At 31.6% G+C, this 24,345-nt stretch overlaps 1 protein-coding gene across 3 annotated transcripts in view; it reads left to right on the top strand.

The window, feature by feature from the left end:
• LOC127738537 (uncharacterized) overlaps positions 1-24,345 on the top strand; it is a 136,463-nt gene that overhangs the window by 21,920 nt on the left and 90,198 nt on the right. For 2 of the 3 annotated variants that reach the window (XR_008000104.1, XM_052249820.1), the window contains exon 9: positions 2,573-4,752. Coding sequence is in view for 1 of the 3 variants with exons in the window: in XM_052249820.1 (XP_052105780.1) it covers positions 2,573-2,679 (107 nt within the window). In the remaining 2 variants the exon portion in view is untranslated. Of the gene's footprint in view, positions 1-2,572; positions 4,753-24,345 lie in introns of those variants that run through there. The other variant, XR_008000103.1, reaches the window with a different exon arrangement.

Below are 24,345 nucleotides of genomic sequence, written 5' to 3'. Positions count from 1 at the left end.
ACAGTAATTGAAATAAAAACAAAGTATGTGTCTTATATAGTGATTAGAAGACTTTGATCATCTGATTAGTAAAGACAAGTTTGTTAAGATTTTTTTATTCTATAATAAAATTATAAACAGTATATATTTATAGTGTCAACGAGGGATACATGTATCTTTTTCTGAAAAGAATTTCAATGCATAGGCATTGGTTCATTGTTAAAAGGATTTTGTGTACTTATTTTTTATATACATGTATATCTTAACATTATAAGAAATCAACTGTTTTATCTATTCTAAGCTTAAATCTTATTGAAAATTATGCTTTTAGGAAATTTAATACAAATAAGCTTACTACTTTAAGGAAGTACAGAACTTAACTTAAGACACATTTCTTATTTTAAATCTATTTTCTTATTTTAATATAAAAGGTGTTGACTTATTGACAAGCACATAAATCCATTTGTTTCAAAAGCTAGATATAAAGTAAATTATGGTAGGGGATCTGGTTGATCATAATGCAGCTTGAGACAATAGATAGAAATATAAAGGCAGTTGATAAACTCTTAAGTCATATCAGTACTTCAAAGTGATGAATACATACATGTTTTCAGTTAAAATACTAGGTTATATTTCATCAAACTATTTTACTAAAGTAATCGAAATGTAATCGAAAGTAATCAATGATTACATCATGATTTTTGCTGTAATCGATTAAATTACGATTACATGTAATCGAAAATGTCTTCAATTACAGATTACTGTCGATTACTGGAAAAAATGTAATCAATTACAATCGATTACGATTACAGATTACGATTACCCCATCCCTGATACCAGCCCTGGTCTTTAATTGTTCAATGCAGTGCTCCAGAACCATTAGTTATCACATGCATGCTTTAAAAAATCAGCAAACTGCTGATCCGGGCCTTTACGGAGGTGGTATATATAGCGGCTTCTAATGACTACCTCGTCTTTATTGATTTTCTTATAAAAGCCATCTCTGTGTTGATCTGTTCCACTAGTTTCTTAATATATTCTTGGTTGATCTCCTCCATGAACATGATGAATTCTTTATCAAATGAGTCAGCTTTTAGGTGGCTCCCTCCAAAGAAGATACTTTCTTTCAATGTACAACATTACCTTAATTGTCAAATATCGGATCTTGATTTTCAGCAATTAATGGTAGCACTGAGTAATCTTTTGTTTTCCTGGACATCTTTTTGTAGGTTTTCCAAAAGTCTTTTAGATTAGAGTAATTAGCCTGATTTATCTGGTTTACGAGGTTATTACTCCATTCTTCTTCTGCCTCTATTTTTGCTTTATCAAAGTTATGTTCTACAGTGATAAGTCATTGTTTGTTTTGTGATACGTTCCTCATTCTGTATTGTTTCTGATAGTGATTAAGATGTTTTTTGGCTGATGTCACAATGATATTACTTTATTGTCCCGCTACCGCTACCACTCGGGCCACAATATTCACGACTATAATGCCTCCCTATGTTAAACTATACTAAAGTATAGCTTCCATGAATTATATTCTAATTTAACACTCTTCGTAATTTACCTTTATTTTTTTGTAGATTATATGTGTATATATATATAGACTATATCTACAAAGCAAAAAGTAAATTAGTTTAAGATAACCAACCTTTCACTAATTATGGATGCACTATTAAACTTTTAAACAATATTTAGATATAGTCGCTATCCACGTCAAGAGATAAAGTCACGATTATCCCTGATAAGTTACTATTATTATGTCCAAATAACGACTATCTGATAGCCCAGTTATGATTACCATATCAAACAATTTTCATGGAGTTATGATTATCTTCCCTAAATTTTGGATGGCTATTATTTTTGGAAATGGGGCCATATTTGATATTAAGAACACACACACACACACAAACCGTACAGATCAACCTGGCATCCAAGATATTTTTGACAACAGCACGTTTACATGGAGAAATTAACAGAACACGATTTTACCGATTTCTACCTCCGCCATGTTGGGATCGTGGTAACTGCAGTTACCACGATCAGTTTAACACCAGTGATTATCACCAATTCCTGAAATCGATTATGGCACATGCATATAACATTGATATTTCACTGCTGTATCCTAATGAGACTTTATGACCTGTATTTTATATTTAATTGTCTAAGTTATTTTTATGTTGAGATTTTTTCTAATACTTTGTATCACATTTCAATTTATATTTCACCCCTACAAATCTCTAGCATAGCACCACAACACATTTCTGGAACATCAGAGTTCTTCAGATTTTCACTTCGTGCTCCAGTGAAACTATAATTTTGAAATAGTGATTTTGCATTTAAAAAAGAAGCTCTTGACCCATGACACATTAAAAATTATGAAACAGTCCTCACATTATTGTTGACTCAATTTGTATTATTAAGCTGAATTAAGTGTTATTATAAAATACTGTCATTTTGATCATACATTTCCTCTTCATAATATTTGTATTGATTCATTTAAAAGTGGAAATGTTATGACTTTGTTTTGATATTCTTTTCTAATTTGCTTCAATGACAAGTCAAGGTGTTGTAAAATAAAATTCTTTTACAGGTGGAATTTTTGGTTTATTTGATGGAAAGATGGATTCCTACTTAAGAGAAAGAAAACATCCAGAACCTGTAATATTATGGAAAGAATTGGACGACTTATTAATTTAGATTGATAGAATATAATTGATATTAATATAATAAAAGAATTTGATTATTTGTGAATCACTGTGATAATTTAAAAGAATTTTTAGATATAAATGTTTTATTGTCTGGATTGCTTAAGCCTTTGTTAAGACTGTTTTGCAGTTTCATTTTGAGGGGCATCAATGTATAGTTAATTAAGTTTAAAATAAGTACTGCCATACATTTAGGGTAAAGATAATGAACACACTGCCTTAAGTTTGGAGTAGGTTTTGGATGTCATGTTATTTTTTATATATAATCATTAGTGTGGTAATCTACAATATTTCACAAAACTTAATGCAGTAATATTTTTATATTATTATCCATGCTGCTGATTGAAGAATAATAAGTGGAAATGCCTAAAGTAAAGGAATTATTCATTTTAAAATTAACCAAAAATCAGGTGAAAGTTTTTAGATGACAAAGATCAACAAATCAAATGTTTATCTATTGATGTTCTTTAATGGCATCCCCTCTTATGATCTTTTGACATATCAGATTAAAAGGATTTTTCCGCTCCAAAATAAGGTCAGTCTTAGTTAAGTCCTAGAATATTAGATAAGTGTTTTAAGTACAACCCTTTGGGAAACAAGTCGTTGCCAAGAAGGGTCTAGAAAATTAAAATTTTAAAAATAGCACGTTCTTTTTTTACCTGTATTGAAATAAACTGATTATTCAAGAAATTGGCATGGGGTAAAGTATAAAGATGTGTCATTTTGTTAATCATCAATAAACATTGCATAATGAATCGGATTTACTTGGACTATTTTTTTGAGAATCATATGAAAACGCTAGGATCTATTGATAAAAGCTGCATTTTAGGTTTGTCAAATATCATTGTTGTCACTCCAGGGATATAAATCTTGATTTATTGATTGATTGATTGATGATTGCCTTATGTCCTGACAGTGCAAATGTGATACATTTAGATGAGAGCCCATACTAATATTTATGTAAATGAGATGACCTTAGTTTATATGAAGAATATGTAATTCTTTATACAATGTGTGTGCAAATATGTCAAGATTTTTTTTATTTGTTCTCTCAAAATTTGTATGCGTTATTATCAAACCTGCCAACTTTTCAAAATCTCCAAAGGTAATTTTAAGCGCAAGAGGACCTAATGCTTCTCTTATATTGTATAAGATTTTTAAACTTCTACTATATTGTTTGAATGAGTATGAATGTGCTTCAACCCTTTTAACTCATTTGAATGCCTGTTTTGAGGTGTTCAGTTTATATAATAAAGAATTTCAAAATTCAGGTAAACACCTCTCATGGGGAATATCCCCATAAATTGGGATAGTTGGGAAGTCTGTATTATATAGACAATTAATTAATTTTTATGATTTAAAATTTCATTTAAGTTTTACTGTTTACTGTTATTATTTAAGAATTAATTTGATTTTGCAAACACATTTTATTTTAAACTGCTGTAAAATATGTACCTTTGGTACACATATATTAGTTACTGAGTACTGTTTTGCTTATATTACCTCTAAAACAGATTTTGCATGAATCTTTGAGTGAATCTGACTGGTTGTATAAGCTGCAATAACACATTATAATATTATTTTGTATATTCTTATTCATTCGATTCTTTCAGAATGAGTCACATGTTCAACTGTATTTTCAAAGGTAGACTGAAAACAGCAGATTGAAAAGTGATATTGCACAGTTATTTTTAAAATATCTAAAAATAGAAATCTAGAAACCTCAACACTTTGTGATGCAATCATAACAGCCAATCAACAGAATTTATGCTCTATTTCTCTCATTGACAGTAATAATAAAAACAATGGTTGCCTTGTATGAGGTCGATACAATGATATATCCATCTAAAAGAAGTATATTGACCTCTGACTTCATCCTCAGTGGATATGCTTCTTTCAGGTCGATATATTCTTGTATTGACCTCATACAAAGTCTTTAATTGTATTGTATGTAATCCTTTGACAATCAAGTTCAGAGATAAAGATACTTTATAAGCAGAACTTTGTTTTATTTTGTTAATAATTATTATATGTTTATATTGAAATAAAATATACAAAAAATGCAGCAACACAAATTTTGAATAAAATTAAATAACCTAATTTTTAAATCAATAACGCTTTATTATTTTGAAGTATCAGTTTTTTCCAGATTTTAGGTCTGAGTCTTCAGTGCCAAGATAAATGAAGGAAATTCTGCATACTTAGCAAATTTATAATGTATCAGTTGATTTGTTGTCCTGATTTTGTTGTGATTTTTGTTACTTCAACTTAAAGTTTGCTCTCTAGTGTTTTGTAGACTGATATAGTTTGTTTTTCGTTTTTGTCCATGGTATTTTCAGTCTTCCTTTGACTTTTGACTTTTATTGCTTTTTTGGACTGTTCACCCTTTTTTTTAACTTATATTCCAACTGTCCTTTACAATCAGTGTTCACTGTCATAAGAAGTGTTTCTTGATTTAGCAGTGGATTCCTTATAATATAGTTTTCTTTTCTTCACCATTGAATTTGAGTTTTCCAAATGTAGGTGTTTTTACACCACTACTCTGAAGGAGGGGGGTCTAGTGCTATACCGGCGGCCCTGTCGGGTGGCCATCTTACTGTTATGTTTGTTCGTCACATGATATTTCTATCGCATTCTTCATGTGAATTACGAATCAGAGCTTTCTGAAATTGATAATAGGCTTCATGTGGACATGCTTTACTGTGGGATACATTTTCACATTCATCTCTTATCAGCTTTCTGTTTATCAGTTGGGTTGTTATTCTTGCACATAATGCCCATAGTTGAAATTTTTCTCACATTTTTCTCAGAAACTTCAAATCAGAGGGTTATATCTAACAAATGAATATTATATGGCTTTTACTTTCAAATGATGTATTTACATCAAAAACTGTATCATATTGTGTAAAATGCTTTCAATATTCTCCCTTTTACTTTAATATGATAGCTATGAAGTATGAAACTAGCCATCCATCTACATTTTTTCTTGTTTGCAATCCTGCCACAAAGGAGTAACCTTTGACAAAGATTAATTATGCCCCCGCCGTAGCGGTGGGGGCATTAAGTTTTACCCTTGTCCGTCTGTACGTACGTACGTACGAACGTCCGTCCGTACGTCCCAAAATTGGTTTCCGTTTTCTAACTTGAGTTTGCCTCAACAAAATGTTATGAAACTTATACACAATGCTTGTTACCACAAAACACAGATCAAGTTTGAATTATGGTGGCGTCACTTTAACCGTTCTAGAGTTATGCCCCTTTATAAATGGAAAAATTGCAAAATTTTTAGTTTCCGTTCTCTTACTTCAGTTTGCCTCAACCAAATGTTATGAAACTTATATACAATGCTAATTATCACAAAACACAAATCAAGTTTGAATTTTGGTGGTGTCACTTCAACCGTCCTAGAGTTATGCCCCTTTATAAATGGAAAAAATTGCAAAATTTTTATTTTCTTCTAAATATCAAGTTATTTTTAAAATTGGAGTTATCGTCCTTTGTCCATGATTATAGTTGAATCAACTACAATCAATGCTTTATACAATGCAATGTTTAATTTTGACTTTCACTGATAAAACACAGATCAAGTTGAATTTGGGTAGTGTCACTTTAACCATTATTGAGTTATGCCCCTTTATAAATAGAAAAAGTGCTGAATTTTTAGTTTCCGTTCTCTACTTAAGTTAGCCTCAACCAAATGTTATGAGACTTACACACAAAACTCAGATCAAGTTCAAATTTGGGTAGCGTCACTTTTACTGTTCTTCAGTTATGTCCCTTTATAACTATATGATATGCAAGCGGGGGCATCATCTGTGTCCACATGTGGACACTATCCACATTTTTTAACTAAAAACTCATCTTAAATCCTTCATAGGTTCTTTGAATGAACCCATGAGCAGAGATAACAGTAAACTTCTTTGCATGCATTGGATTTTAAAATAACACCAACTTCTTTATGTGAAAAGATATAATACCGGTTCCTCTATCAATTACATTAATTGAAATATTACCTTCCGTCAAAAGATCTACAAAAATACTATTAGGAAATTTATTTCACTAGTAGCAATTCCACTAGTAGCAATAACCAAATGTGGTTCTGAAAAAATCGATAGAACTTATTGAAAACCTGAAAGATATGTTTACTTAACGTCCAGTAGAAAATATTTCATATATATATAAGGATAAGAACATTAACAATAGGTAAGTTCTGTAAAGTTGGTCATCTGGGATGCTGGATTGGAAATTTGATTGACGCTTGAAAAGAAGTTTGGATTCAGACAAAATATTTGCCTTTAAACGGGCAACATGTGGACCCTTAAAAGAGTTGTTGCAAGGGTTCTTAAATGTGCAGACAGCGGGACATTCTCCATACACCAAGCATCGATGAAGCTTCCCTATTTCAAACAGCCGTGACTCTCAAGCATTGAAGCATGAGTGTAAATGCCGGATGGTGGATGGGAGAAGTCTAGGTGACTATATAATAGGGGCTCACTAATTAGCGACGCTTCTTGTCGCTAATTAGTGAGACTGATATAATATATCTATATTTCAGTCAATCCTTCGGATATTCAAAAATACGGAAGCTGAAAATTTTACAATACTTGGCATTTTTAACTGCTTTCTATACACAAGGAAAAACTGAAACCCTTTAAAAACAAATAAAAGCAATGTCCACACATACGTTGTTCTTGAATACACTTCAACATATGTTGTAAAGAACAAAATTTTCTGCAGTGAACATGATGATGAACAATCTAATAGTATGCTCTAGTTTCTAACATGTCTTATTTACCACATCTTTGTTATTTTTTGGTTGTTGAATGTCTGTCAAATAATTCACACTACTATGGGAACTAATTGTGCCCCTCTGTTGCTAACCTGTTTTTTGTACTCCAACGAATCTGAATGCATCCTTCTATTAATTATGAATGGGAATTAAACAAACCTAAGAGCATATAAACTAAAGTTCAGTGTAGTTCTCTGAAAGTTCAGAGGAAAATATTGATATAGTGTTGTATGGCACCTATATAACTTTTGTATGTAGAAGCATCATACAAACCTCAGACTTCATTCCTGGGTCATTATAATTCTTTCAGATAGACATATCAGTAACCATATGTCAATCTAACACAGAGGCATTGACTATATAAAATGAATAGCTGAAAATCTCAAAACGTCATTGCCTCAATACTGAATTTCACAGTAGCAACTCAAATGCATAGACATCAATGAATTTGATACACCTTCATGGAATTTTACGAAACTTTGACAGAAGCTTCTTGAGGATCAAATGATAGTATCAAGAGCAAAAATAAGTGAGCATAATTCTTGAACGGTGAAATACCTTTAAAAAGTGGATAGATGATCTCTCTTGAAAGGTAGAAAAAACTAAACTTATTGAATTGTTTGGTTTTTTTTGTAAGTAGTCTTGTATCTCATACAATATCTCCTGACTTTAATAAATTAAAGCTGAGATGAAGGTATACATAGAAATCCAATTAGAATTGCATGTATATGGTTATAAAACAGTTGAAAGTGTATTCTTCTTTTTTGCAGGTTTCACAAAATGAGGCTTATGGAGAAGTCACACAATGCAAACAGACATCCAGGGGTGCAAAAGAAGCTGGAAATATTCAGATTGATGAGGTAATAGTCAACGTGTTCAATCACATTTTGGTAGTCATATATATAATAAACCATTTTGACGGTAAACTGCTGGCAACTGTTTACACCTGGTTGTCTGCTAAATGATTGACATTAAAACAGAAAATGAGCAATTGTTGAAAAATTAGACTTGTAAGATGTGTCTTGTTGGACACAAATTGCTAGTATAAAAATGTCCATGGTTATATAATTTTGCTGGTATTTATAGCTCACCTGACCCAAAGGGCCAAGTGAACTTTTCTCATTACTTGGCATCCATCGACCGTCCTTGTCCGTTGTCTGTTAACTTTTACAAAAATCTTCTCTGATGAAACTACTGGACCAAGTTTAACCAAACTTTGCCACAATCATCATAGGGGTATTTAGTTTTAAAAATGTGTCCGATGATCCTGCCTGCCAACCAAGATGGCCCACATGGCTAAAAATAGAACATAGGGGTAAAATGCAATTTTTGTCTATTATTTTGATCAACAAAAAAGAAATTTTTGTCATGAATTCTATTCTTGTCTACAATGTTGGAGAGAGTCCATTGTTGATTATGCAAATAGACCTAGGTTAGCGACACAGGCTCTTTGGAGCCTCTAGTTTTTATACCTGAAGAAATTTAATGATTACAAATATATTATTAGGTTGAAAATTAAAAAAAATGCCACAAATAAAACTTTCTCAAATTATTTACTCTTCAACCATATGAAATGAAAGTCCTTGTTTTAACAATTTCAATGTTTTCTACTGTTTATTGAAATAAGTAACAATAAAATCATGTTTATCATACTATATTTGAAACAAACAGCTACTGTTAATAGCAGCTAACATGTTGTGATAAGATTTTCTGCTTCAAAACTAATTGAGTTTGATCTTTATAGGGGCATGCAATTATCAAAGTGGTTTGCAAGTGAGTGTGTTTTTAATCATCAATTATACTATCAGATTTATAACCTCCTTTACTGTTTAGGAGTTTAAAATGTTTGAGATTGGAAATTAAATTATTTACATCTATGTTTTAGGAATATTTGCAAACAGACATAATAATAATAATAAATTCTTTATTTTCAGAAGGTAACACAGATAACAAAACAGTTAATCCACCCCATGGCCTTCTACATCTACATGATATATTTATACATACACAAAGATTAACAAAACATAATGATATTACACTACTTGTGTACAAGATCACATATATAGTACAGATAGACCAATACCACTGACATGAAAAAAGTATGACTACAGTAAAGTTATAGCATTTTAACTACAAACAGTTCTCTTCTTGTATCTTTAAGAGATAAGATTGACAGTTTGCTTTAAAAATATTTACACTTTTACTTTCTTTCAAATTTAAAGGCAAAGAATTCCATAACAAGGTTCCAGAATACTTAAAAGTTCTTTTACCATAATTAGTTCCATATCGTTGAACGAAAATATTATTTTGAGTAGATGATCTTAATGCATATTTATTAACAGTTGAACAGCTTGAAAATAGTTCAGATAAATATTCAGGTGCTAGATTATTCATACACTTATATATCATCACTGCTATAAAATATTTAATTCTATTATAAATGGTAAGCCATCCTAACTCTTTAAACATAATCGATGAAGAGATATCAAACCCTACATTCAAAATTATTCTTGCTGCCCGCTATTGTAACTTATATAGCTTTTCAATATTAGTTTTTGAAGCATTTCCCCACACGGAACAGCAGAAATCCATGACTGAGAGTATATATTCATTTTAATAAAGTTTAAGAGCACTTACAGGAAGATATGCTTTCAGTCTGCTCATAAGATGCAGTCTGCTTACAATTACTGCACAGAGTTTGTCAATTTGATTTTCCCACGAAAGAGATTTATCTATGTGGATTCCTAGCAGTTTTTGGTTATGAACGACGTCTTTTTTGTGTTCATCGTCAAATTTGATATTTAATTCTGATTCAAAAGGATTTAGTCTATTAGAACAAATTAACATGACATTGTCTTATCACTATTCAATATCATATCATTATCATTACACCAATTCATAACATAACAAAAATCTACATTCATAAATACATTTAAATCTGTTACCGATTGAGATGACTTATATAAAGTTGTATCATTAGCATAAAGCTCTGAAGAAATATTTTGAAGCACAAGTGATAAATCATTGATAAATATTATAAAAAGTAAAGGTCCTAATATGGAACCTTGTGGTACTCCTGATTGAACCTCTCGGAAATGAGATTCAATATCATTGATCATTACCTTCTGAAATCTTCCTGATAAATAAGATTTGAACCAATCAATAGCATGATCATCACAATGATACATTTTTAATTTGCTGAGTAAAATATTTTGATTAACAATGTCAAATGCTTTTCTAAAGTCTAAAAAAAGTGCACATGTTAAATTCCCTTTATCCATTTCACTTAGCCATTCATCAATTAATTTAAGTAGGGCAGTGTTACATGAATGTCCAGGTCTAAAGCCCGATTGCTGCCTTAAAAGAAGTTTTAATTTGACGAAATATGCATATAGTTGCTTAAATACCGATTTTTCGAAAATTTTGGAAATGGTCGGGAGTATAGATATTGGTCTATAATTGTTCACATCCGTAGCGTCGCCACCCTTGTGAAGTGATATAACCCTAGCTTCCTTTAGCTTATTAGGAAAAATACCTGTACAGAGACTTAAGTTAATGATATGTGCAAGCCACTCGGATATAATTGTCGAGGATAGTTTAAGGATACGTGGTCCAACTTCATCAAGCACTGTTGACTTACTTACATCTAGTTTAATAAGTTCATTGTATACTTCAGATATTGAAACAGAATAGAGGGAAAATGAGTGATTTCCGTTTATCCTACTCTTTACAAACGATGCTAAACAATCTGAAGAGAAAGTGGTTTTGGGCCAAGGCACTAATTTATGACCTGTAGAACTAAAGTGATCATTAAGATGTTGAACAATATCGTCAAATTTGTAATATAATCATTCCCCGTTTTGAGACTGGTGATATTATTTTTGCCCGAATGATTTAGGTCTTTGAGATGTTTCCATATTTGTTTGCAGTTGCTATCAGTTTTAATTGCATTTTCAAAGTATGCCCTTTTTAGATGACCTTATTTTTGAAAAGGTTGCATTTCTGTAGGTTTTGTAATTGTCAATATCATTAATCTTTTCAAAATGATCTCTTTTTATTCTAGCTTGTCGAATATCATCATTGTACCAATCTGGTTGGTGATTTCTTTTTATGCGCTTAGTAATAATTGGAAAGTCCATCTAGTATAAGGAAAATTGCACTGAACACATTTCTAGAAACAGTAGATATAAGTCCTGTGAAAAAGACTTTAACAGTTGACTTTGATCTTGCATCTGAGAGGACAAAAAATGATTATGTCAGGAAAGTAAAAAGGATAATGTACAGTGTACTTGGTATATTGGTTCCACAGCAGGAATCACTATTAGAGGAGGCTCTATATGAATCTAATGCATGCACAGATAAGACTCTTCAGTCATTTTCAAAAGCATATAGTAGTATGTCAATTTGGGGAACACAGAGACAAATTCTCTCTCTGCTAGTACAAGATTACATTTATAATCAACTCAAAGACTATATTCCAGATTTATCACGATACAAATTTTCTGCTGCTGGCAAACATGCTGAAGTTCGAGTTCGATGCATTTCCGTCAAAAAACTTTGGTTTTAGTGAACATCATTCGTGCGTTTAGGGGCATCGTCACTTCCGTTCCCATGTTGAGCGAGTGGTTGGAAAACTATGATGCTATATTGCACGAATTATTCGGCAAATTGAATTCTCATAATTGACAATCAGCACTGCTGTCATTAGGGAATTGTGATTAAGTACCTACAGAACAAACATTATTTCTAGTTTATCCTGCACAATGACGATCACTTAGACGCTTGATGAACGTTAATAGTGCAGGGTTACAGGCGATCCCCTCTATCTGGTAAATGACGTCATAAAGGCGCGCATAATTGACGAGTTTTTTCCGGTGAAGGACAAACTCGAAAGTGGTCTATTAAAAGAAAAGGCTACTGTTCAACAGATAGAAAACTTTTTAGAGTTCATACTTTCGCCAGCTATAATGACTGATTCACCATTTGGAGAATGCACTTATAAAATCTTGTCTGGTATTACACTCAAAGTTTCTAAGATCATTCTAAATAGTGTACGTACAAGAACAGTTACACTGTATTTGAAATATTGTGAAGAAACCCAGTATGCCGATATTCTTTCTGAACGGACTTACATGAGACTACTTGAAGCTTTTGAGCCTGATGTAAGGAAGTCAATGAAAGGTTTAGACAATTTTGCTGCAGATGGTAGCCAGGCTTTTGATAACATGAAAAGTATGGTTGTGACATTGGGAAAAGGAGGTAAAGGACAAGAATGGACAGAAAAGATCAGCCATCAGCTCATGGACGGGAAGCAGTATTTGAAACTGCACTACAAGGTATTTCCATATTATGAACACATTGCAAGATTGCTGAAAATTAGACATTAATTATACCATACTGTGGAGTGTATTTTTTCACAAATTTTGTGGTGGGTATATTTTCTTGATAAATTCAGTTTACAAATTGCATGTACAAGTTAAAATAATATCACTCGTATTTATATCATTTTTCTTGACGTAATTTCATACTAATTGTGAAATCATTAAAACATCACTAGTGATCAGTACTAAAAACTGATAAAGGCAATAATTTGTGAAAATAAGTACAGAAGAAAAAGTACAAATACAGTTTATCGTCTAAATAATTTTGACCTGTCTGTCAGACCGCTTGTCTATCATCATTTTGTTTTGACCGGATAGGTTTTTGTAGTTACAACCTCCATGTCTTGATGAATCTCATTCAAATGTTTTATATGTCATAACTGTAACTTATTTTTAAATGCAGTCAAACATTTACTAAAATTACAGATATGTTTCAAGATCATATCATATAAAAAACAAATGTAATGTTACTCAGCTAATTATTGCTTTGTCAGCCTTGTCAGTAATTATTCAGTAAATAATTTGAAATTGGTTGACATTTTTATCATATTACATTGTGCATACCAAAATATAAGAAACGTATGTGTTTGTGTATTCCAAAATATAAGAAACTGCTGTGTTTGTGCATACCAAAGACTTTCTTAGATTTTTAGTCTTATACTGCTTTACTGTCTTTACAGCCTACAGTATTTTTACTTTTTCAGTTACATACTAGTTTGGACTCAGAAGTTCCTGACCATTGTGGCAGATTTGGTCTGTCATCCGAAAAAAAAAGTTTCAATAGTAAATGTGCTCATACCCATCATCTTTCTTGTAATGATTGTGAAGCTCTGACCACCACTTTGAAATTGATAGAAGATGTTGCAGATAGCATAACATATACTAACCAAGAACACAAGATGACACCAAATACATTATTGTACAGGTATTTTGTCAACAATATATATGGCACTATTTGTTTTAATATACTGGACAGTGTACTAGGTGACATTTAAAAATGTAGCAAATAAACATGATAAATGTCCAAGTCAAATTATATAGCCTTGTTACAATTTGAGTAAAATTGTTCAGCTTTTTGCACATCCCCATATATGATGTACAAAATTTAAACCATAATGACTTTTCCATACAAAATTGAATAGCAGCATTAAATGATTTCTCAAATTGTTTGAGGAATTTTGTCTTATTTTTCCAGATTTGACAAGTAATTTTTCAGTAAATTTTACAACCTTCATGTAATTGAAGCTACATTGTAAACATTCTACATTGATTAATCACAAAAATTGCAACCCGGCTTTTTGAGACTTTGACCCATTTTTGTTTATTTAATTACAGGATATGAAAACTACTATTGAGTTGAAGAAAGACATCACGAGATCTGTCAATCAAGACAGGGCAAGAGGGAAAGTATTAGACACTTTGCAACCAAATGAAGCTTTAATTGAAAGAGACTGGGCAATAACATTTCTTCCATTACAGTAAAGGTAATTATACCGTAATATATGTTTTACATATATGTAAATGTTGTATTGAATTAAATGTATTTTCACTTGAACTGGTGCTAGAGGCCACCTTGAACAGTAATTAAGGTGTGGGCTATAGCCCCTTATCAGAAGCTCATTTCCGGAATCATTAATTTTACTTTAAAACTATCAATTGAAGCAGGTTATTTCCCTTAGTGGCAAGTAGAGCTGCTTTTCAGCAATGAAGCTCAACAAAGAGTCAACAATTAGCTTTGTTTAATCCCTATTGATTTAAAGATAACATTTGGTTTATATATATAGAAATTATTCAGGGTCTTTTGCCTTTCAACATACTTGTAAACACAATCGATTTATATAACAGCTGAAAATAAATGTGAAATAAAATAACAAATAGTTTTCTATTTGCCTCTTATTGTTGCTCTGCACTGTAGCAAACCAATATTTCTACCAGCATACTTCCCATAAAAGAAATAATTCATATTCAATTGTAATTTTAAAAACAGATTTGGGCTTTCGGAAGTGAGTTTCAAGAAGTCCTATTGCATAACATAACTTGCCTATGTTGATTGATAGATAAATCAAGGCAATAGGCCATTGATTTGTGGTAAATGTTACAATCGGCTGTGTCTTTTTGATGGCTTCAGTGTGGAACATTGGCAAGGTGTTAAATCTAACTACTATAGTGGACAAGACGTTGTAAAGATATTGTGAAGTAGAAAGGTTAGTTTTTATGTTTTGTTTTTGGTTATTAAAATATCTTCCAGGCATAACATTTCTGAATTTAATAGCACTGTAAATATTCAGAAAACGTTCAATTGATTTACTACTTGAGACATGTTACTGTAAATATGAGAAAACCCACACAGGTTCCTTTGACATATATATAGCCATTAGAGAAATGGAAAAAGGTTGGTCCAGTGGAGATATTCACAACAGAGCAATATAGGCTGTAAGATTTTGGTCATTGATTGCCGTTTGTTACATTAATTTTGTGTTTATTGTTTTAACAAAGATCAGGTTTTCATGTTGTAATTGTTATAACTGTTTGTTGTGTCAGGGTTTAGGACAGCTTAATATTCACTGGATTGTGTTTATTGTTGACGACCGTACATGGAAATATGGCTAACAGCTTACATCCTAGTCAATTTGGTCTCTGTTTGATAGATGTTTAATTAGCAATCATTCAGGAATCTCCTTATTTTAATACAGTTATTTTGAATATTACTCTGTTTTTATCATTTTGTTATTTGTTTTTCATGAAGTCATATACTAGTAGTCATTAGAGTCCTACAATAAATTAAGATCTAAAAGCTATTTTTGGAAGCGAGATAATTTTTCTAACCAGTTTTCCCGCTGTCATAAGTGTTCAAGGACTTTAGTAATTTTAGTCCTAACTTAACTCTTTTTAATTCATCAATTCACACATTGACAAACTAGACTTGTGTTTACATTTAAGCTTATAACTTCAACTTGACATTTATTACTTTATAAGATTAAGCTATCCCAGAAGCAAATGTTCATCTTGTACTCTGAAGCCATAATCACACTTATAATATGTGTAAGCAGAAACCAATCATTTAAGCCTTTACTTTCTTACTTTGTTAGTGAAGAGCAGTAATATATCTAAATATTTTGACGAAACTGAAATTTTTTTTTTATTTTAATGAAGGGATTGCTACCCTTTTTTAGTAACTGGACATAATGTCTGTGTTGAATAATTGATGATATTGGGAACTAAGCATTAATAGACCTTTCATTGCTTAAAAAAATTATTTGGGCAATGGACATATGTTCGTATTTTTTCACCAGAAAAAGCATTTAAAGTTTTGAATAAATGCTGACAGGAAGCAAACATTGAAAAGAAATAAGCATTTAAGCTATAGCATGCAAGGATGTGTTAAAAGCATTTCCATTAGTGGTAACCAGTTGGATTTCAACCAACATCACCAAAGAGGTGTACTGTAACTGTACTATGAAGACTTGAATTTACAATGACATGTTAGTACAGAAGGCATTTAAAGTAAATATATTGATTAAAAGCTGGAAGCAAGGAAACATTAAAATAAGCATTTAAGCTACAACCATCACCAGAGGTAAAGCATGCAAGGATGTGTTAAAAGCATATGTATGTGTGGTCACCAGTTGGATTTGAACCAACATCACCCAAGAGATGTACTGCACTTGTACTATGGAGACTTGTATTTAAAATGACATGTAAGTACAGAAGGCTTTTAAAGCAAATGTATTGATTAAAAGCTGTAAGCAAGCAAACATTAAAATAAACATTTAAGCTACAACCATTACCAAAGAGAAAGCATGCAAGGATGTGTTAAAAACAAATGTATTTGTGGTCACCAGTTAGATTTTAACCAACATCACCAAAGAGGTGTACTGCAATTGTACTTTTAAGACTTGAATTTACAATGACATGTTAGTACAGAAGGCATTTAAAGTAAATATATTAATTAAAAGCTGGAAGCAAGCAAACATTAAAATAAGCATTTAAGCTACAACCATCACCAGAGGGAAAGCATGCAAGGATGTGTTAAAAGCATATGTATGTGTGGTCACCAGTTGGATTTGAACCAACATCACCAAAGAGGTGTACTGCAATAGTACTATGGAGACTTCTATTTACAATGACATGTAAGTACAGAAGGCTTTTAAAGCAAATGTATTGATTAAAAGCTGTAAGCAAGCAAACATTAAAATAAACATTTAAGCTACAACCATCACCAAAGGGAAAGCATGCAAGGATGTGTTACAACAAGTGTATTTGTGGTCACCAGTTGGACTTGAACCAACATCACCAAAGAGGTGTACTGCAATTGTACTATGGAGACTTGTATTTACAATGACATGTAAGTACAGAAGGCTTTTAAAGCAAATGTATTGATTAAAAGCTGTAAGCAAGCAAACATTAAAATAAACATTTAAGCTACAACCATCACCAAAGGGAAAGCATGCAAGGATGTGTAAAAAACAAATGTATTTGTGGTCACCAGTTGGACTTGAACCAACATCACCAAAGAGGTGTACTGCAATTGTACTTTTAAGACTTGAATTTACAATGACATGTTAGTACAGAAGGCATTTAAAGTAAATGTATTGATTAAAAGCTGGAAGCAAGCAAACATTAAAATAAGCATTTAAGCTACAACCATCACCAGAGGGAAAGCATACAAGGATTTGTTAAAAGAATGTGTATGTATTGTCACTTGTTGGATTTGAACTAACAGCACCCAAGAGTTGTACTACAATTGTACAATGGAGACTTGAATTTACAATGACATGATAGTATAAGAGGCTTTAAAAGCAAATGTATTGATTAAAAGCTGTAAGCAAGCAAACATTAAAATAAGCATCAAAGCTACAACCATCACCAAAGGGAAAGCATGCAAGGATGTGTTAAAAGCATATGCATTTGTGATCACCAGTTGGATTTGAACCAACATCACCAAAGAGGTGTACAGCAATTGTACTATGGAAACTTGAATTTACAATGACACGTTAGTAGAGAAGGCATTTAAAGTAAATGTATTGATTAAAAGCTGGCAGTAAGCAAACATTTTTGTGTGTTATCTCCCACGGCAAAATCTGAAATAAAATATGCAAGAAATTTTTTTTTCAGATTTCAGATAAATGCCATTTGTGGATAACTTTAATAAGTACAATGTTTTGTTATAGTCTAGGGAGGGGGGGGGGGGACAAAAAATCAAACAGACGTCAATTGAAAATAAAAGATCATCTAGCAAATGTCTAACAGTGCATTCAAATGGTATAAAATTTAAAGTCCCTCCAAATACGTACCATATCTTCCATATGTTCTCTTATGCATTTATATTATTGACGTTAACCTTTGAAATAACGATAGCTTTGGTTCTCGTGCTGACAATATTATCGCATATGCAGCAATTATGTGTCCATATTTAATCGGAACATTATCATTATTATGTGCTATACTGGATAAAATCTCTAAAAGTAAAGGAGAATCTGTAATCATGAAAACATATATATTAATATTGATGTAAAATTAGCTATAAATTACAGTTGAACACTTTATAATTTTGTGCATTCAAAGCGCTTTTCCATGTGTAATATGAGGAATTATCAATATATGCTTGTAACCATCAATAAATCGCACATTTAAAGAATTAAAATATTGAAAAAAAACTTATTGTACAGTGCTGTTCTTCTCTGCAGATAAACAAACCTCTCTTTCACTTCTTGAAATATTTCATTTATTACATCCTCAAGCTGCACCATGTGTTCTTTTCCTTTCTTCTGAAGAAAAACACAACTTGGTTGCTAAGTCTGCACAAGCTAACTTCAATTCTTTAACTATTTCAGCCTTTTCACTTGAATTTATTGATGGAATCTAATCATATAAATTACTAAATATTAGACTAATTAGTGCTTTGATTTATAAAGAGATTAATTGCAGTAATCATGGTAATTACTACTGTAATGTTTTTCAAGACACCAACCCATTTTTAGCCCAAAGAACCTAGTAAGCTTTTCTCATCACTTGGCGTCCGGCGTCTGGCGTCCGGCGTCGTCTGTTAATTTTTACAAAAATCTTCTCCTCTGAAACTACTGGGCCAAATTTAACCAAATTTGGCCATAATCATCATTGGGGTTTCTAGTTTAAAAAATGTGTCCGATGACCCAGCCTGCCAACCAAGATAGCCGACATGGCTAAAAATAGAACATAGGGGTAAAATGCAAGTTTTGTCTATTATTTTGAAAACCGTTATAAATAGAGAAAATCTGACAGGAGCAAAAATGTTCACAATGTTGAGCTCTAACAATTGTCCATATACGTCAAAACTGTCAGACGACTTCTTATATAGGTTATTGCCCTTTAATGACAAATTTTACCTTTTTTTTATGCCCCCGCCGTAGCGGAGGGGGCATTAAGTTTAACCCTTGTCCGTCTGTACGACCGTACGGCCAAAAAGTGGTTTCCGTTCTCTAACTTTAGTTTGCTTCAACCAAACGTTATGACACTTATACACAATGCTTATTACCACTAAATACATATCAAGTTTGAATTTTGGTGGCGACACTTTTATCGTTTTAGAGTTATGCCCCTTTACAAATGGAAAAATTGCTAAATTTTTCGTTTCCGTTCTCTAACTTAAGTTTGCCTCAACCAAATGTTATGAAACTTATACACAATGCTTATTACCACAATATAACAGATCAAGTTTGAATTTTGGTGCCGTCACTTGTACTGTTCTAGAGTAATGCCCTTTACAAATGGAAAAATTGCTAAATATTTGATTTTTTTTCTAAAAAATATCAATCAAGTAATTTTTAAAATTGGAGTTATCTTCCTTTGTCAATGATTATAGTTGAATCAACTACAATCAATGCTTTATACAATGCAATGTTTAATTTTGCCTTCCACTGATAAATTAAAGCAATTTTTACCCTTCATTTCTAAAAATATTTTAAAGTCTTCTTTGAAAATTGGAGTTATCTTTCATTGTCCAGAATGGTAGTTGAATCAACTACAACCAATGCTTTATACAATGCAATATTATTTTACTTCCTACTGATAAATTAAAGCAATCTTTACCATTCAGTGCTTACAAGCACTTTGATTACCGTTCTAGGGTTATGCCCCTTTACAAATGAAAAAAATTGCTGAATTTTTCTTTTCAGTTCTCCAACTTGAGTTTGTCTCAACTAAATGTAATGAAATGTATATATAATGCTTTTTACCACAAAACTCAGTTTAAGTTCAATTTTTGGAAGCGTCATTTTACAGTTCTTGAGTTATGTCCCTTTATAGCGTTATATGCTAGCGGGGGCATCATCTGTGTCCCTATGGACACATTCCCCATTTATTTCATTTTTGCTTACTATCTTGAAAATTATAATAGATAAAGAGAGACTTTAAATTGCAAAAATGATCAGCAAGACAAGTTCAACAATTAAGTCCACAAGTCTAAATTGTCAGTCGACTCCTTATTAGAGTTATTGCCATTTGATGACAATTTTTACCAATGTTTTGCGTTTTTGCCTTATATCTTAAAAATTATAATAGATAGATAGAAACTTAAATAAGCACAAATGATCAGCAAGACAAGATCTACAATAAAAATAATATGGAGGAAATTATCAGCTGACTCCTTATTGGAGTTATTGCCCTATAATGACGATTTTCTACAATGTTGGAGAGTGTCCTTTGTTGAATATGCACATAGACCAATGTGAGCGACACAGGCTCTTTAGAGCAACTAGTTTATTGAAGGTGTAAGGCTAGTGGAAGAAAACAATGCATTCATTTTTTTCAAACATATTATAATGTATACTAAAAATATAATGCACATATTAATTTAAAGACTTTTAAAAAATATATCAAATTTAATAAACTTTCAAACATACAAGCACAAAGATGTTAGAAATTACATTACACAATATACATTCTATGTGACATTTAAGTACTAATTTAAAGTCACAATTAGATTTATTGCAATTGACGTGTTTAGAATTATTTAAAAAACAAATCCTAAACGATTTGAATTAGAAGGAAATAATACTCTGCTAAAAGCACAAAATATAAACTGATTTTTGTAATACATAAAATGTATTCAATATAGTTAAGTCCTATATTTATGGTAGATATTTCAGACCTTGAATAGCTTCATAATGTCCTCAACTGTTTTTACTTCATCTGAATTTTTTTTTTATTTCCAATTTTTCATCATCTAAATAAAGAAGGAAACATGTGAATAATATATTTGAAGTGTATAAGTTAAAAGAAAATGTATACATTTTATATGCATGTTATTGCTTTGTTGGAACATGTTATTGAGCAAATTTGTGAAAACCTGTGAACTTTATAATGTAAAAATGAGTGAATTTAAAATGATCATATTGGTTCAAAGGTAAATATATTGAATAATTTGGCACTATTGTAGCGAAAACATTCTTGTGTTTATTACAGAATATCGACTTTAAATAAAACTTTGATTTGAATTAAAATAACATACCTGTCAATTTCCTTGTAGTGTTACTTGAGTCTTTTTTTATCCTCTCAAGGTTTTATTTTTGTCTCGCCTTGACGGAGCCAAAAAGCGAGACATAGGTATGTTTCCGGCGGCGGCGTCAACAATGTATTACTTTGTGATTAGGTCATGTTTGTGGTGAACCACTAGTGGTAGATCAATGATAATTGGTATGCAGTTGTATTAGCATTGGCACATCTCATTTCCATGGAGATTATTTGGCTCTGCCCCCCTCAGTCATGGTCTATTGACTTTGAAACTTTTGCTTAGTTTATATGTATTAGTTTTTGATTAGGTCAGTTTATGGGGAACCACTAGTGGTAGGTCAATGATATTTGGTATGCAGTTGTATAAGCATTGGCATTTCTCTTTTCCATGGAGATTATTTGGCCCCGCTCCCTCAGTCATGGTATATTAACGTTGAAACTTTTGCTAAGTTTACATGTATCAGTTTGTGATTAGGTCAGTTTAAGGGGAACCATCAATGGTAGTCCAATGTTATTTGGTATGCAGTTGTACAATCATAAGCACATCTCATTTCCATGGAGAATATTTGGCCTTGCATCCTCGGTCATGGTCTATTGACTTTTAAACTTTTGCTTAGTTTACACGTATTAGTTTGTGATTAGATCAGTTTAAGACGAACCACTTATGTTAAGTCAATGATATTTGGTATGCAAATGTATTGGCATTTTCAAGTCTTGTTTCATGGAGATTATATAGCCCCAACCCCTTATCATGGTTCATTGACTTTGAAACTTTTACATAGTTTACAAGTTAATGTTTGTGTTTAGGTTTATTTAAAGGGAACAACTTATGATAATTCAATGGTATTTGGTTTGCAGTTGTATTATCATTGGCACATCTCATTTCAATGGAGATTGTTTAGCCATGTACCTTCAGTCATGGTTCATTGACTTTGAATATTTGCATAACTTACATGTTAAAGTATTGCTATTTTAATTTCAACATTTGCATTATCGAAATTACAAAAAGGCGAGACATATCTCTGTGATAACAGTTTATCTATATTTGAGCTGGTTTACCAATGTGTTGTTGATCATATACGAATGGTCTATTATTGTTTTATTAACCTAAACAGTTGGTTCTATTTTATGTAATGTTTCACTGAAAAGATTTTTAGCAAAATTGAAGAGATGAATTAAAGAAATGACAAAGTACTGCATATTGCATGGCACTGGAATGTATATATTTTTTTATACTGGTGCTAAAGGTTCATATTAATTACCAGTCAGTTTATTAATATTGTAAGCCCGTTGTCGGACATCAATATAAATTATCTCTGATTTAATAAATAAGTAACTTCTTTGTGTTAAAAGGCATATATAATATATTTATGTCTATACTATTGTTAATGATGTTGACTTATGACGTCATCCTGAGAAAAAAACGTTTTCAATGAAGTAGCCTTAGATGGATAAATATTACCAAAAAATACAAAAGCAAATTTATAGATAAGGAAGTATCCTAAATCCAACGCTCACATCATAAACATGATATTAGAATAACATCTGGGTAACATTTCAAAATTATTTGCTTACCAGAAATATGCTTATTTCTCGTATTTGGTTTTCGTTTATTGATTTATATAGTTTGTTCTTGTGTTGTGCCGTTACACCACTGTCCCATGTTAAGGGTGGGTTAGCACCTTCAAACATGTTTAACCCTGCCACATTATTTATGTGCTTGTCCCAAGTCAGGAGCCTGTAGTTCAATGGTTGTCTTTGGTTCATGATTGTCTGTCATATTTGTATTTTTCGTATATTGTTTTAATTATCAATTCAATTGTGTCACATTTTGCATGTCCGAGCTTTTTATAGCTGACTATTTTCTATGGGTTTCTCTCATTGTTGAAGGCCATACGGTTTCCTGTAGTTGCTTACGTCCACTTTATTTGAACTTTGGTTGATAGTTGTCTCATTAGCAATAATACCACATTTCCTTATTTTTATAGAAATATATTTTTTCAGCTGAATTAACAAACAGATACAGAATATGATGTGAATTGAAATCCTGTTTCATGTACATGTAGTTTAATTATTGAACCTTTCAATTGAGAAAGAATGGTCAGTTGATGCATCCCCAGTACAATTTGGAACAGAGTTACATGCAGTTTGTGGACGTGCCACTCACAGATTTCTGTTAAACATGTCTTTGGTGTCACATATCTTTTTTATACTACTAACTCTTGCAGATAATTAACATTTTTGAGTTGAGAAATATTTTAGAAACAAAACTGCCATGTTCTTTTCCCATTGCTTCTGTTAATATTTCCTGTAACCTTTCATCTGAGATAGTAACATGAAGAGTATGTATTTATACATTTTAGACATGTTAAAAGTTTAAATTATCTATTTTTGTGGAGATTACCAACGTTATCTCCATTTTAATGCAGCTAAAAGGAAACATCAAGACTATTGCCTGAAAATGTTTTATAAAAACAATGTGGAATTGAATCCTGGACATTTTTAGTGTTCTCAAATCAAAATGAATGTTACATAAATGATGCAGTAGAATTGTGTACAAACAGACAAAGAGACAAGTGTACTTATTGGGATTAAATCATTACTGCATCTTTGAAGCTAGGTTTTTATCAAAAAATGTTTTTGATTTATTTCATATGTCCAACATATATATTAGAAGTATTTGAAATGAAAGATGCATGGTTTTCAAATAAATATTTTACCTTCACACTTCTTACAGTCTAGTGCAAATGTTGTTGCCTGCAGTGTATTGCACAATTAGCTGCATGTCTTTCTCTCATTCATTTCAATCTGTGAATTACATGTACATGTATTTTTATGCATGGTGTTGTATAAGCAAAAAGAAAAGACGTATTGTTTAATGACAACATTTTCAATAACCAACTCATGATTGAAAGGAAAAATTAAATTGAGCATTGTAGATGACATTTTGAACTTTTTAGCAAATGTCAATTTTTTTTTACCTATTATGATTTTCTAA

This window comes from Mytilus californianus, unplaced genomic scaffold (genome assembly GCF_021869535.1).
Source record: "Mytilus californianus isolate M0D057914Y unplaced genomic scaffold, xbMytCali1.0.p SCAF_4, whole genome shotgun sequence".
NCBI classification, from domain to species: domain Eukaryota; kingdom Metazoa; phylum Mollusca; class Bivalvia; order Mytilida; family Mytilidae; genus Mytilus; species Mytilus californianus.
The sequence above is the reverse complement of the archived record's forward strand: the minus strand, read 5'-3'. Positions and strand labels throughout refer to the sequence as shown.